The following is a 14,813-nucleotide window of genomic DNA, read 5'->3' on the forward strand; positions in this document are numbered from 1 at the left end:
GCCTGCGGTCCCACAGTCAACTTTGTCATTCTCTTCTCCCCATTAAAATACAGGTTGAGTACCCCTTATCCAAAATGCTTGGAAAGTATTTTGGATTTAGGATGTTTTCAGATTTGGGAATATTTGGAGAATCCATTTGCAGAATGCTCCAATGAGCATTTCCTTTGAGTGTCATGTCAGCACTCAAAAAGTTTAGGAGTTTGGATTTTTGGATTAGAGACTCTTAACCTGTATATAAATATCCCAGACATTCTGTTTTCTACTATTCTTGGAGTTTCAGGTCCTCAAAGGAGCACAAAAATATTTTGCCAAACCACAGTTCTAATTTGTGATGTTTAAGATGTGGCTTTTGTATTTGCAAACTCGAATTGTTGTGCCAGACGCTCCAGCCTTGCCACCCAGCAAAAGGCCCCATGGAAGATTCTGCCAAAGAAATGCCAGATGGGCCAAGGCATCCAAGGTCTCAGGTGACTGGCCAGGGCAGCTCCAGGTGTCCGAGTTGTGCTAAGAGAGGGTCGCCTGGTGGGCGAGAGCCTGCCCGTGCTACCCGAAGGGGCAAGCAGTGTGAGTTAACATTTATTTATCGAGCTATGAGTATCAACCGGGAAGCGTGTTAAACGCTTTACAAGGATCAACCAAGAGACAGGACTTGTTGCTTATCTACCTGAGGGCTGAGAAACTAGGATGCAGAGACTGGATGTGGGCTGCATAGCAAAGGCAATACTTACCCAAAGGAGTCAACGTATGATGGTGGCATTTCAGGACATAACTGAGTTCTCTGGAGTCAGCCTGAGGCCCTGCTCTGGGTGGTGGTGGCCAGTGTCCCTCCCCACCCTCTGGGCCTCCCATCTTACCTCCTAGCACCCGGTCTCTCTGAGCCTAAATGCCAGGGACCAAACCAGGAGGCTGGCAGCCAGCCTGGTCCACACCATGGGCCCCTCCTCCATGGTCCCAAATCCTTCCTTGCACTTTCTGGACAAGCATGGAGCAGTTAGCTTCCAACCCTCGTACAAACACTGATGATCACAGCCCCATGTGGGGAGGGAGGCCGGTGTGTGCAGTGAGATGACCCCGCCCAGCCCCTGACCTCTGCCCACATTGATGCCGCATTTAGAGAAGAGATGGCCTGACCCCTCACGCGCACCAAGGGTACCAAGGAGTCAAGTGTTGAGGTTAGAGGCCGGGATATCAGGGAGGTGAGCTGAGACCAGAAGGTGAGGTGAGATGCCCTCGTTCACATCAAGCCAGAGGAAGAGGGCTTTAAAGAGAGCTTTAGGCTTTGAGGTGTCCTCCGCAGGTGGAGAAATCCAGTGGACTGATGCCTCACCCCCACCCCCACCCCAAAGTCTAGAGGGCAAGAGACAGGCTGGCTGCTTTGATGGCGGAGCTGAGGAGAGGGCCGACGGCCCAGGTGAGGGCCTCGTGTGAAAGAGTCGGCGTGGAATCTCACAGGCCCAGTCCCAGGAGGCAGCCTGGGCAGTGAACAGACGCAGGCCAAGAGAAGGTGGGGCTGCCACTACCCGTCAGGGGCTCCTTGGTTCTCTGAGGCCCACACAAAATATTCTAGTCAGGGGGACAGTGGGGACCATGTCCGGGCTCTGAAGAACCTTGGAGATGCCGATGAGAGAAAGAGGTGTAGCTTTCAACCTCCGCCAAGCCCAGAGCACAGTTCAGCTGGAGGCTGACCACGCCTGCTGCCCGGCCGAGGCTTCCCACCCCACCAGGCCGGGGCAGCAGGAGCGGCCTCCACTTCAAAGCAGGGGACTTGGCGATGACGTCAGGCCCTTTTTATTGTTGGGCCTGGACGTGAGCCGAGCGGTGCTGTGTGATGTGAAGTGGTGGAGACCACGGGTATTTCCCTACCAAGAAGCAGCCTGGGCCTGTCAGGTTTCCATCTGGCCGTGGGAGGACTGGCCAGCAGAAGAGTTTTTAAGGGCCAGAGGTGGACACAAATAAAGCTGCTTTAAGTGGTTTCCAGTTCCACAGCTGTGCTGGCTCAGTGTCCTGGTGACATCCCTGAGTTCTGTGGGAACCAGAGGAGGGCTTTGGGGGGGCAACAGGTGTTTATTGACCTTCTTTAAAGAGCGGGCACCACATGCATGGTGAGACGCACCCCCCTCCCAGAGGGGCCTTGGTCTCAGGCAGGGGCTCTTGGTGGGGCAGGGCCCAAACCCCGAGGGGGAATTTCTCTGTCTCTGCCCCTCAGCCAGGCCCAACAGTAGAAAGGGCCTGAGGGAAAGGTATGGAAGAGCTCCACCTGCCGGCTTGGGGTCCTGGGGAGGAGGGATTGAACTTGGGCCTGGAGTGGAGGGGGTCATGAGGAAGGTCCAGGAGACCCCAAGACTTGTGGGTGGGGCTTGCCAAGCCCCTCCCCTGCCTGGGATGAGAGTATAAGACCCTGGTCAGCTAAGGCGTCTCATCACCCCCGCCTCCAGTGTGAAGTGCTCAGTAATTGCAACATAAGGAAACGCAGCCTTCATCCAGACTTGAAACGATTCCTTCCCTTTCCATTCCCTTTCCAAACTGCCCTGCCCTCGGGCTCCTGCCACCGTGGGAGGAAAAGCACAGTTCTAACCCATCAGGCTCAAGCTCGTACCTAACAGGGCAGGCACTCCTGCAGCCTTCCTCCCCTTTTCTGGGTCTGATAGCTGCCAGAGACTCTTGCAAAACTGACTCTCTCTTGGGGAGTTTGCTAATGGCCACATGCCCACAGCACGGCCACCGCTGAGGCCCATGCAAGGAGCCTACTCAGGTGTCCTCGATCCCCATTCCCTCCTGCCTGGGAAAGGACCCAGTGGAAGGGGGGGGTCATGGCAGGGGGCAGGAACGTTCACATCTGTGTTGCATGAGGAGAACCCCCCAGGTTGGCTGCTGCAGTGGGAGGTTCCCAAGGCCCCGGGGCCTGGGGGGCCCAGTGGGCAGGGCAGTCGTCCTGACCTGTTTGGTTGCACAGCTTGTTAACTTCGAAGAAAGCACCTCTGAGCAGTGGGAGGGTGACTCTCCAGAGGGCAGCACTGGTTTGGGGGTGGGCTTCTCTGGTCCTACCTTTTCAGTTCACACAGTAAGGAAGGCCAGGCCTGTCCTGGGCAGTGTGATCAGCAAGTGTCCAAGCTGACGTATGAAACATGGGTGTGTCATCGGTTGGGGTGCATCTTGACCGCCATGCTCGCTTTGGGATGAAAGGAACAGGCTTTATGTCCCGGCTTTGTCACTTTCTAGCCTGTGACTTGGGCAAACCCTTTTACTTTTCTGGGTCTCACTGTCATCATCCATAGAGTGAGATAAAGACACCTTCCTCCCAAGTCCACCGTGAAGACTCAAAACGCTCAGCGCGTCCCTGCTCCTGGAAGTGTGCTGGGAGCCAAAGGAGCAGGGCTGTCCTGGCCTTGAAAGGCCGAGGGGCTCCTGGGGAGCTGTGCCCTGACCTGAGGCTTGCCCCCCCTTTCCCCAGGGGGCAGGGTGGGCTGGGAGTTTGGGCCAGACACCTGGGCAGCTGCCTCCCCTCTGGAACAGTCCTCATTTTATTCCCCTGGGGTCCTGAAAGTTGGAACTAACTGGCTGGCTAAAAAAAAAAAGGCAACGGGCGAGCAAGTGCTTTGTGCCTGCTGCAAGGCAGGGTGTGTCTCAGGGATCTGTTTCCATGCGAACCAGCGGCACAGGCTGGCTCCTATGGGCACCAAAAAGAGAAACTTGGCAGAGGTTTCAGGCACCTGAAGTGGGATTCATGCCAGGGATACAAGGATGGTTCAACATATGAAAGTCAATAAAGGTGATACAATAAATGTAACGGTCATGTGGCCAGTATGAATCTGGCCATCACAGCTTGGGCATGAACGGTGACAATCAGCCTTGCATCCCGTGAATATTCATAACCAATAAAATTGGGGGAAAAAAAGAATAAATGGGTACAGGAGATCTTATTGGTGTGGTGAAAATGTTCTAAAACTGATTTGTGGTGATGGCTGCACAACTTGATGAACTTACTAGAACTCGTTGAATTGCATACCTGAAATGGGTGGATTACAAGGTATCTAAAATATTCCTCAATAAAGTGTTTTTTAAACAAAGAGCATTTCACTGACATCCAGCAGATCCCGAAATACAACACACTTGTGCCACTAAATAGCTAAACAGCCCTGGACAAGTAGTGCACTTACTGTAGACCTTTGCTTCATTACCTATAAAGAAAGCGTTGGGCCAGCTGAAGCCCAGAGTGTCTCAGGCCTCTTCCCATTGCCACATTCTATGGCTATTTTGGCAAAGTTAGTCCAAAGGAAACACTTTTGTTCCTTGGCAGATATCTAAGGAAGGATGCTCCTCTGAAAGAAATTAAAATCGCAAAATTTCCTTTTAAAAAATTGCCAAAGGAAAAGTTGATCTCCTAGAAGTAGCAGACTAGTGGTCACTAGAGGCTGGGAAGGGTAGGGCGAGGAGGGGAAAGGCAGAGGTTACAGATACAAAGTTGCAGCTGGACAGGAGGAACTCTTTGTACTGATCTACAGCTTTGTAAGGTGGCTAGAGTCAGCACGCATTTATTAGATCATTTCAAATAGCTAAAAGAGAGGATTTTGAATTTTCCCAGCACAAAGAAATGACAAATATTTGAGTGATGAGTATGCTGATTACCCAGATTTCATCATTATAAACATGGATTCAAATCCAGCGGTGGCCCGGCCAAAACCAAGCCGAGGTGGGGGTGGCTAGGACAGCGTGTGTCACAGGCTCGCGCGGGGCAGGCTCCGGAACCGCGTGGCGGAAGTGACGTCACAAAGGGGCCTGGTTACCATGGTGTGCGTGGGGGACGCCTGAGGCCGGTGGGCGCCAGTGCTCCCCGGCTCCCCTCCAGGCCGGCTGCGCTGTGTCTGCTGCTGTCGCCGGGGCCGGTTCGCGTTCCCGACAGAACGCAGAGCTGTCTCAGCTGCTGGTGGTGGCCCGGCCGGGCCGTGGCTACTGTGGCCACAGCCGGAGCAGCCTCAGCGCCATGGAGGTGCCCGGGGCTGCCCCTCAGCCGTACTTGGGGCTGGTCCTGGGAAAGCTGTGCAGGACTGTGGCAGCATTGCCTGAAGACCTGAGACCGGGCCCTGCTTTTCCGTGGGAACTGGTGACATGTGCGGCTCTTACTGGATTGTTGATTCTCTTGTTTTTGTGGAGAAGTGTTCGATCGGTGAGAAGCCGGCTTTATGTAAGAAGAGAGAAAAAGCTTGCTGAAAAGCTTTCTGGACTAATTGAAGAAAAATGTAAACTACTTGACAAACTTTGCGTTGTTCAAGAGGAGTATGAAGGCTTGGAGTCAGCTGTGAAGGATGCCAGCTTTGAGAAGGGGTCAACAGAAGCACAAAGCTTGGAGGCAACCTATGAAAAGCTGAGCAGCTCCAAATCTAAACTTGAGGATGAAATAGTCTTTCTAGCCAAAGAATTAAAGGAACAGAAATCTAAACATTGTGAGCAAGATGAATTGATGGCAGATATTTCAAAAAGGATACAGTCCCTAGAAGATGAATCGAAATCCATCCAGTCACAAGTAGCTGAAGCCAAACTAATCTGCAAAATATTTCAAATGAATGAAGAACGTCTGAAGGTGGCAATAAAAGACGCCTTGAATGAAAATTCCCAACTTCAGGAAAGCCAGAAACAGCTTTTACAGGAAGCGGAAGTATTGAAAGAACAAGTGAGTGAACTTAATAAACAGAAAATAATATTTGAAAACTCCAAGGTCCAGGCAGAACGAGTTCTGAGTGATAAAGAAAATCACATCCAGTCTCTGGCTGAACGCTTGCTCAAGATGACAGACTGGGCTGCTGTGCTTGGAGAAGACATGATGGCTGATGACTTGGAATTGGAGATGAAGAGTGAATCACAAAAGGGTGCTCGCTTAGATGATCTGCCAAAAGGAGCTTTGAAGAAACTGATTCACGCTGCTAAGTTAAATGCTTCTTTCAAAACCCTAGAAGGAGAAAGAAACCAAATTTACACTGAGTTGTCTGAAGTAGATAAAACAAAGGAAGAGCTTATTGAGCATATTACAAATCTCCAGACTGAACAAGCATCTTTACAGTCAGAAAACACACAGTTGGAAAGTGAAAATCAGAAGCTTCAGCAGAAACTTAAAGTAATGACTGAACTGTATCAAGAAAATGGAATGAATCTCCACAGGAAGTTAATAGCAGAGGAAAAGGACCGGTTAGAGAAGGAGGAGAAACTTTCCAAAGTAGAAGAGAAGGTGAGCCATGCAGCTGAGGAACTGGAGACCTACAGAAGGAGAGCCAGAGATGCGGAAGAAGAATTGGAGAGAACCGTTCGTTCTTATCAAGGGCAGATGACTTCCTATGAGAAAGAAGCGCATGGCAGCTGGGTGGCAGCTGAGACTGCTGAAAGACACCTCAGGTATTTAAGGACAGTAAATGTTTCCAAGAGACAAAAATTAGCTGAAAGAGAGTTTAAATTTGAACTTTTCAAGAAAGATCCTTATGTAGTGGATGTTCCAAAGACAGCATTTGGCGGAGAGCATTCCCCATGTGGTGCCTCACCAGTGGGTCGACCTTCATCCGAAACGAGAGCTTTTCTCTCTCCACTCAGACTCGCACCTTTGACTCCAGGGCGAGGAGGAGGAAGAGGCTCAAGAGGCCCAGAGAATACTCTGGATCACCAGATGACCAATGAAAGAGGAGAATCGGGCTGTGATAGGTTAACCGATTCTCATGGAGCACCTTCTGGGTTCCTGTCACCTCCGTGGGAACAGCACCGGAGGATGAGGATTCCTCCACCAGGCCACCCATGTTCTGATCCAGCTCTTCTTCCACGAAGGCAAGACGGATTTGATCCTGATCCTGGTGGACCGTCTGGCCCAGCAGAACTCAGAAGTTTCAATCTGCCTTCTTTGGATAAAGTGGATGGGCCAAAGCCTTCACAAATGGAATCCAGCAGAAATGAAACCAAAGACGACCTTGGTAATGTAAATGTGCCTCATTCATCTGTGCCTGCTGAAAGGGAAGCAAGTGGCCCTGGCTTTGCTCCTCCACCTTTTCCTGCAATCAGAGGTCCATTGTTTCCAGTGGATAGGAGGGGTCCATTCATGAGAAGAGAACCTCCTTTTCCTCCACCTCCTCCAGGGAGCATGTATGGAACTCCTAAAAATTATTATCTACCAAGGGATTTCCCTGTGCAGCCACCACCTCCATCTGGGTTCCTGTCACCTCCGTGGGAACAACACCGAAGGATGATGATTCCTCCACCAGGCCACCCATGTTCTGATCCAGCTCTTCTTCCACAAAGGCAAGACGGATTTGATCCTGATCCTGGTGGACCGTCTGGCCCAGCAGAACTCAGAAGTTTGAATCTGCCTTCTTTGGATAAAGTGGATGGGCCAAAGCCCTCACAAATGGAATCCAGCAGAAATGAAACCAAAGACGACCTTGGTAATGTAAATGTGCCTCATTCATCTGTGCCTGCTGAAAGGGAAGCAAGTGGCCCTGGCTTTGCTCCTCCACCTTTTCCTGCAATCAGAGGTCCATTGTTTCCAGTGGATAGGAGGGGTCCATTCATGAGAAGAGAACCTCCTTTTCCTCCACCTCCTCCAGGGAGCATGTATGGAGCTCCTCAAAATTATTATCTACCAAGGGATTTCCCTGTGCAGCCACCACCTCCATCTGGGTTCCTGTCACCTCCGTGGGAACAACACCGAAGGATGATGATTCCTCCACCAGGCCACCCATGTTCTGATCCAGCTCTTCTTCCACAAAGGCAAGACATATTTGATCCAGATCCTGGTGGACCGTCTGGCCCAGCAGAACTCAGAAGTTTGAATCTGCCTTCTTTGGATAAAGTGGATGGGCCAAAGCCCTCACAAATGGAATCCAGTAGAAATGAAACCAAAGACGATCTTGGTAATGTAAATGTGCCTCATTCATCTGTGCCTGCTGAAAGGGAAGCAAGTGGCCCTGGCTTTGCTCCTCCACCTTTTCCTGCAATCAGAGGTCCATTGTTTCCAGTGGATAGGAGGGGTCCATTCATGAGAAGAGAACCTCCTTTTCCTCCACCTCCTCCAGGAAGCATGTATGGAGCTCCTCAAAATTATTTTCTACCAAGGGATTTCTCTGTCCAGCCACCACCTCCATTTGCAATGAGAAATGTCTATTCACTGAGGGGATTTCCTCCTTATGTTCCTCTAGGAGCTGGATTTTCACCTCCACCCCCACATTCTGAAAGTAGGGGTGAGTTCCCTTCAGGGTCGATTCCGTGCTCAAATGAGCCTGCTCCTGAAATCCAGAAGCACAGCAAGAAACCTGATGATATTTTTGGTCTCTCTTCATAGAGTTTTGACTTATCTTTCATTTTCATTTTAAGTAACTACTTTTCTTGCTCAAATTGAAGCTTAATGGATTTATAATTCTCAGGATACTATTTTGTAAATAAAGATGATTTAAATATGAATTTCATGAGTAAATTATTTCCATTTTATTTTATCCTAGATTGTATAATTATGTTAATTTGATTAACTAACCCACTATTACATAAACAATAATGGGAAATTTATTTAGGTAATCTTGCAGTTGGGGATGTTTTAAACTCCAAGGGCTGTGTCTTTATGCCAAGAACTGTATTTACTACGGTGGTAGACAAATGTGAAAGCAACTTTATGCTTAATTAAATTTTCATTGATTTAAAGACTTGTTTGGTATTGATAATAATAATAAAATCAGCTAGGTTTTTAATTAAAAAAATCACAATGTACCCCATAAATATGTACAGTTATTAGGTGTCCGTTAAAAATAATAATAATCTTTTAAAATTACCAAAAGAAATTGTGGATCTAAGACCCTTCAAGACCCTCTATTTATAAAAACTTGCTGTCGATGGATATTTTTATGCTCTTAAAACATGAAATCTAAGCCTCTGTCCATACTGCAATGAAAAAGTCTGTGGTGAGAAGATATGATAAGAAGGTGAAGCATATTATTAACCAGTGTTTATGTGTTTCATAGACCTTGACTATCTAGAAAGAAACCTGTAAGGAGGTTATAATGATGCTTCTATGGTTCTAATTTAAATTTTTTATGAATAGAAAGCAGTGAGCACTGTATACAGGTAAAAAGCCATATAACATCCTGCATATATGGGTATCTGAGAACTTCAAAATGTTTGTGGAAAAATAGAATTGAAAGATAATATGAATCTTCCCTGAGCTTTTTGAAGTGCCGCCGTACATGGAGATGTGTGTATTATATATTTATGCATGTGTGTGTGTAATTGACAGTTAACGTTTTTCTGATGATAAAAATAATACATTACTGCTAATTTTTGCTTGAAATATCTGAAGAATATGCACCAGTCAATCTTTAGGTTAAAATTAAGGATGATTTCCATGTGACCGCAACGTTAAGAACTTTAATCCTTGGGGGAAAAAAAACCATTCAACTCTATAGCGCCTATATGGGTGGTATGCATTAACAAAATAAATGAGATTTTCTTCTCATTTTTTGCAAAAAAAACTTTTTTTTTGTAAAATAGGGGAAATTCTCTAGAAAATTCTTTGATATTTCTTATCTAGAAAATAATTTGGTAAGTCTCATATTTATGCCTTAGAAAAAAGACAGTATGTGGCATTACACTCTGGTGCTTTGTACTCTGTCAGTGCAGCTAAGCTGGGAATTAATTACATTTTCCACAGTTCCCTTCCGTCTCTTCTTCCAGATTAGAATTGGCCAAGAAAGAAACTTGCACAATATTGGAAACTGGAAATGAGGCAGTGGCCATAACCATCTGCAGATCTTTTCTCAGGCAGATTCAGAGACAGACAGAAGAAGAGGCCGGGCCCATGTGGGTAAAAACCTCCAGCCGAGTCTGTGAAGTGACATATCCCGAGGTTGTCCTGAGGGGAGTGCTTTCCGTTTTTCTTTGTTCACGGATGTTCTCCTCAAACCAAAGCCATTTCTTCTGGAAATTTTCTTCTCTAAAGATTCTTGGCCTTTAAAAACCTAGTATTTGTCGTTGAGTTTTGGTGCAGCATCAAAGACCCTCCACAGTCATCTGAAGTGGCTGCTGAAGCACTTCTTCTGCAGTTAGTGTCTCTGTGACGCTCAACTTGCTTCACGTTCTTCCACCAAAGCAACGTGTTGCCACAGATTCCTGCAGCAGCAGGTAGGAGAGTCCAGCTGCTTCTGAGGAGCGTCAGCGCTGCAGCGGCCTCCTCAGCGCTCCAGCGCTCCCGCTCCGCTGCAGCCTCTGCCCCGCTAGAGCCGCTGCCCGCGTGCTCCCGATCCCACTGCAGCGTCGGCCCATTGGAGCTGCTGCCGCCAGCTCCCGCTCCCTATGCAGCCGCTGCCCCTTTCCAGCCTCTGCCCCTTTCCAGCCGCTGCCCCGCTGCAGCCGCTGCATGCACGCTCCCGCTCCTGCTCCCGCTGCAGCCTCTGCCCCGTTCGAGCTGCTGCCGTGCGCTCCCGATCGCGCTGCAGCCTCTGCCTGGCTCGAGCTGCTGCCCTGGCGCTCGCGATCCCGCTGCAGCCTCTGCCCTGTTTGAGCCGCTGCCCGCGCCCTCCCGATCCCGCTGCAGCCCGTGCCCCTCTCGAGCCTCTGCCCCTCTCGAGCAGCTTCCCCCACGCTCACGCTCCCGCTCCCGCTCCCGCCTCCGCCTTTGCCCAGCTCCAGCTATTGCCCGCACCCTCCTGCTCCCGCTCCAGCCTCTGCTCCGCTAGAGCTGCTGCCCGCTTGCTTCGTATCCCGCTGCAGCTTTTACCCTGCTGGAGCCGCTGCCCGCGCTCACGATCCCGCTGCAGCGTCTGCCTCTCACGAGCGGCTGCCCGCGCGCTCCCGCTCAGGCTGCAGCCTCTGCCCAGCTGGAGCCACTGCCCGCGCGTTCCCGATCCCGCTGCAGCCTCTGCCCCGCTCGAGCAGCTGCCCGCACGCTCCCGATCTGGCTGCAGCCTCTGCCCCGCTCGAGCCGCTGCCGGCGCGCTCACGATCGCGCTGCAGCCTCTGCCCCGCTCGAGCTTCTGCCCGCTCGCTAGCTCTCCAGCTCCCGCCGCAGTCTTTGCCCAGCTCGAGCTGTTTCCCACCCCCTCCTGCTCCCGCCCCACCGCAGCCTTTGCCCAGCTCCAGCTGTTGCCCACGCCCTCCCGCTCCCGCTGCAGCCTCTGCCCCACTGGAGCCACTACCCGCGCGCTCCCGATCTGGCTGCAGCCTCTGCCCTGCTCGAGCCGCTGCCTGCGCGCTCCAGATCCCGCTGCAGCCTCTGCCCGGCTGGAGCCGCTGCCCGTGCGCTCCCGCTCCCCCTGCAGGCTCTGCCCGGCTCGAGCCGCTGCCCACCCGCTCCTGATCCCGCTGCAGCCTCTGCCCTGCTCCAGCCGCTGCCTCCGCGCTCCCGATCGCGCTGCAGCCTCTGCACCGCTCGAGGCGCTGCCTGAGCGGTCCCGATCCCGCCGCAGCCTCTGCCCCGCTCGAGCTTCTGCCCGCACGCTAGCGCTCCAGCTCCCGCTGCTGTCTTTGCCCAGCTCGAGCTGTTTCCCACCCCCTCCTGCTTCCGCCCCACCGCAGCCTTTGCCCAGCTCCAGCTGTTGCCCACGCCCTCCCGCTCCCGCTGCAGCCTCTGCCCGCTAAAGGCTAGAGCCGCTGCCCGCCCGCTCCCGATCTCCCTGCAGCCTCTGCCCTGTTCGAGCCGCTGCCCGAGCGCTCCCGATCTCGCTGCAGCCTCTGCCCTGCTGGAGCCGCTGCCCTGGCGCTCCCGATCCCGCTGCAGCCTCTGCCCCTCTGGAGCCTCTGCCCCTCTCCCGCCGCTGCCCCCACGCTCACGCTCCCGCTCCCGCCTCCGCCTTTGCCCAGCTCCAGCTGTTGCCCGAGCCCTCCTGCTCCCGCTCCAACCTCTGTCCCGCTGGAGCCGCTGCCTGCGCACTCCCGATCGCGCTGCAGCCTCTGCACCGCTCAGCCGCTGCCCCCGCTCTCCCGATCTGTCTGCAGCCTCTGCCCCACTGGAGCCACTGCCCGCGCGCTCCCGATCTGGCTGCAGCCTCTGCCCTGCTCGAGCCGCTGCCTGCGCGCTCCCGATCCCGCTGCAGCCTCTGCCTGGCTGGAGCCGCTGCCCGCGCGCTCCCGCTCCCCCTGCAGGCTCTGCCCGCCTCTGGCAGCTGCCCGCCCGCTCCTGATCCCGCTGCAGCCTCTGCCCCGCTTGAGCCGCTGCCCGCGTGCTCCCGCTCCCGCCACAGCCTCTCCCCAGCCAGTGCGCCTAAAAGGAGGGCGGAGGTTCTGGATCCCATGGAAAGAGAGCGAGAAAGCGGAATGACACGGGGTCTTGAGGCTGCAGTTTCCTGTCCCTCAGCTCAGGTCCCGTCACGCTGTCCGAACACCTGTGTTTAAATCTGCTCTGATATCCAGAAACCTGCAGACCTCTATTTCCATGTCAGGGTAGAGAGGACCGTCTCTTTCTTTTTTAAAGCTGCATCAATTATGATTTTACCATGATGTATTTTCCCCGTGCCCCACGGGTGGACACTCAGGTTGTGTCCAGGTTGTGCTGTCCTACACAATGCTGCAGTGAGCATCCTGGTGTCCTTCAGAGATTTCTCTGGGTTTGGGCCTAGAGGTGACACTGATGGGACAAAGAATATCCACATGGAAAATACTGAAAGATAGGAGCAGATTATCTTCCAAAGGCTGCAGTTTTATTGCTACCAAGAGTATGTGAGGCAATTTTAAATTGAGTTGAATTGTGGATGTGTTGAGTCTAATCAAAATTCTAGTGTTCGTCTCTTCATTGTCTGAGGTATTGCGTCAGGCCTCTGGAGACAGTTGCGTGCATGAGATGACTCCTGGCTTCCAGCTGTCTACACCATGTGTAACATGGCTGTCTGATGACTCTGGCGGCCTGCGGTCCCACAGTCAACTTTGTCATTCTCTTCTCCCCATGAAAATACAGGTTGAGTACCCCTTATCCAAAATGCTTGGAAAGTATTTTGGATTTAGGATGTTTTCAGATTTGGGAATATTTGGAGAATCCATTTGCAGAATGCTCCAATGAGCATTTCCTTTGAGTGTCATGTTAGCACTCAAAAAGTTTAGGAGTTTGGATTTTTGGATTAGAGACTCTTAACCTGTATATAAATATCCCAGACATTCTGTTTTCTACTATTCTTGGAGTTTCAGGTCCTCAAAGGAGCACAAAAATATTTTGCCAAACCACAGTTCTAATTTGTGATGTTTAAGATGTGGCTTTTGTATTTGCAAACTCGAATTGTTGTGCCAGACGCTCCAGCCTTGCCACCCAGCAAAAGGCCCCATGGAAGATTCTGCCAAAGAAATGCCAGATGGGCCAAGGCATCCAAGGTCTCAGGTGACTGGCCAGGGCAGCTCCAGGTGTCCGAGTTGTGCTAAGAGAGGGTCGCCTGGTGGGCGAGAGCCTGCCCGTGCTACCCGAAGGGGCAAGCAGTGTGAGTTAACATTTATTTATCGAGCTATGAGTATCAACCGGGAAGCGTGTTAAACGCTTTACAAGGATCAACCAAGAGACAGGACTTGTTGCTTATCTACCTGAGGGCTGAGAAACTAGGATGCAGAGACTGGATGTGGGCTGCATAGCAAAGGCAATACTTACCCAAAGGAGTCAACGTATGATGGTGGCATTTCAGGACATAACTGAGTTCTCTGGAGTCAGCCTGAGGCCCTGCTCTGGGTGGTGGTGGCCAGTGTCCCTCCCCACCCTCTGGGCCTCCCATCTTACCTCCTAGCACCCGGTCTCTCTGAGCCTAAATGCCAGGGACCAAACCAGGAGGCTGGCAGCCAGCCTGGTCCACACCATGGGCCCCTCCTCCATGGTCCCAAATCCTTCCTTGCACTTTCTGGACAAGCATGGAGCAGTTAGCTTCCAACCCTCGTACAAACACTGATGATCACAGCCCCATGTGGGGAGGGAGGCCGGTGTGTGCAGTGAGATGACCCCGCCCAGCCCCTGACCTCTGCCCACATTGATGCCGCATTTAGAGAAGAGATGGCCTGACCCCTCACCCACACCAAGGGTACCAAGGAGTCAAGTGTTGAGGTTAGAGGCGGGGATATCAGGGAGGTGAGCTGAGACCAGAGGGTGAGGTGAGATGCCCTCGTTCACATCAAGCCAGAGGAAGAGGGCTTTAAAGAGAGCTTTAGGCTTTGAGGTGTCCTCCGCAGGTGGAGAAATCCAGTGGACTGATGCCTCACCCCCTCCCCGACCCCAAAGTCTAGAGGGCAAGAGACAGGCTGGCTGCTTTGATGGCGGAGCTGAGGAGAGGGCCGACGGCCCAGGTGAGGGCCTCGTGTGAGAGAGTCGGCGTGGAATCTCACAGGCCCAGTCCCAGGAGGCAGCCTGGGCAGTGAACAGATGCAGGCCAAGAGAAGGTGGGGCTGCCACTACCCGTCAGGGGCTCCTTGGTTCTCTGAGGCCCACACAAAATATTCTAGTCAGGGGGACAGTGGGGACCATGTCCGGGCTCTGAAGACCCTTGGAGATGCCGATGAGAGAAAGAGGTGTAGCTTTCAACCTCCGCCAAGCCCAGAGCACAGTTCAGCTGGAGGCTGACCACGCCTGCTGCCCGGCCGAGGCTTCCCACCCCACCAGGCCGGGGCAGCAGGAGTGGCCTCCACTTCAAAGCAGGGGACTTGACGATGACGTCAGGCCCTTTTTATTGTTGGGCCTGGACGTGAGCCGAGCGGTGCTGTGTGACGTGAAGTGGTGGAGACCACGGGTATTTCCCTACCAAGAAGCAGCCTGGGCCTGTCAGGTTTCCATCTGGCCGTGGGAGGACTGGCCAGCAGAAGAGGTTTCAAGGGCCAGAGGTGGACACAAATAAAGCTGC

The 14,813-nt window shown here is 52.2% G+C and overlaps 1 protein-coding gene across 1 annotated transcript; it reads left to right on the plus strand.

Moving 5' to 3' along the window:
* Positions 1-4,981: 4,981 nt before the first annotated feature.
* Positions 4,982-8,152, plus strand: LOC134362433 (melanoma inhibitory activity protein 2-like; the record flags this gene model as incomplete). The annotated part of the gene is made up of 2 exons (XM_063077682.1): positions 4,982-7,159; positions 8,102-8,152. Coding segments are annotated over exons 1-2 (2,229 nt in total), but the record flags the coding sequence as incomplete, so codon positions are not given.
* Positions 8,153-14,813: the final 6,661 nt, after the last annotated feature.

The sequence above is a fragment of the Cynocephalus volans genome, chromosome 14 (assembly GCF_027409185.1).
Source record: "Cynocephalus volans isolate mCynVol1 chromosome 14, mCynVol1.pri, whole genome shotgun sequence".
In the NCBI taxonomy this organism is placed as follows: domain Eukaryota; kingdom Metazoa; phylum Chordata; class Mammalia; order Dermoptera; family Cynocephalidae; genus Cynocephalus; species Cynocephalus volans.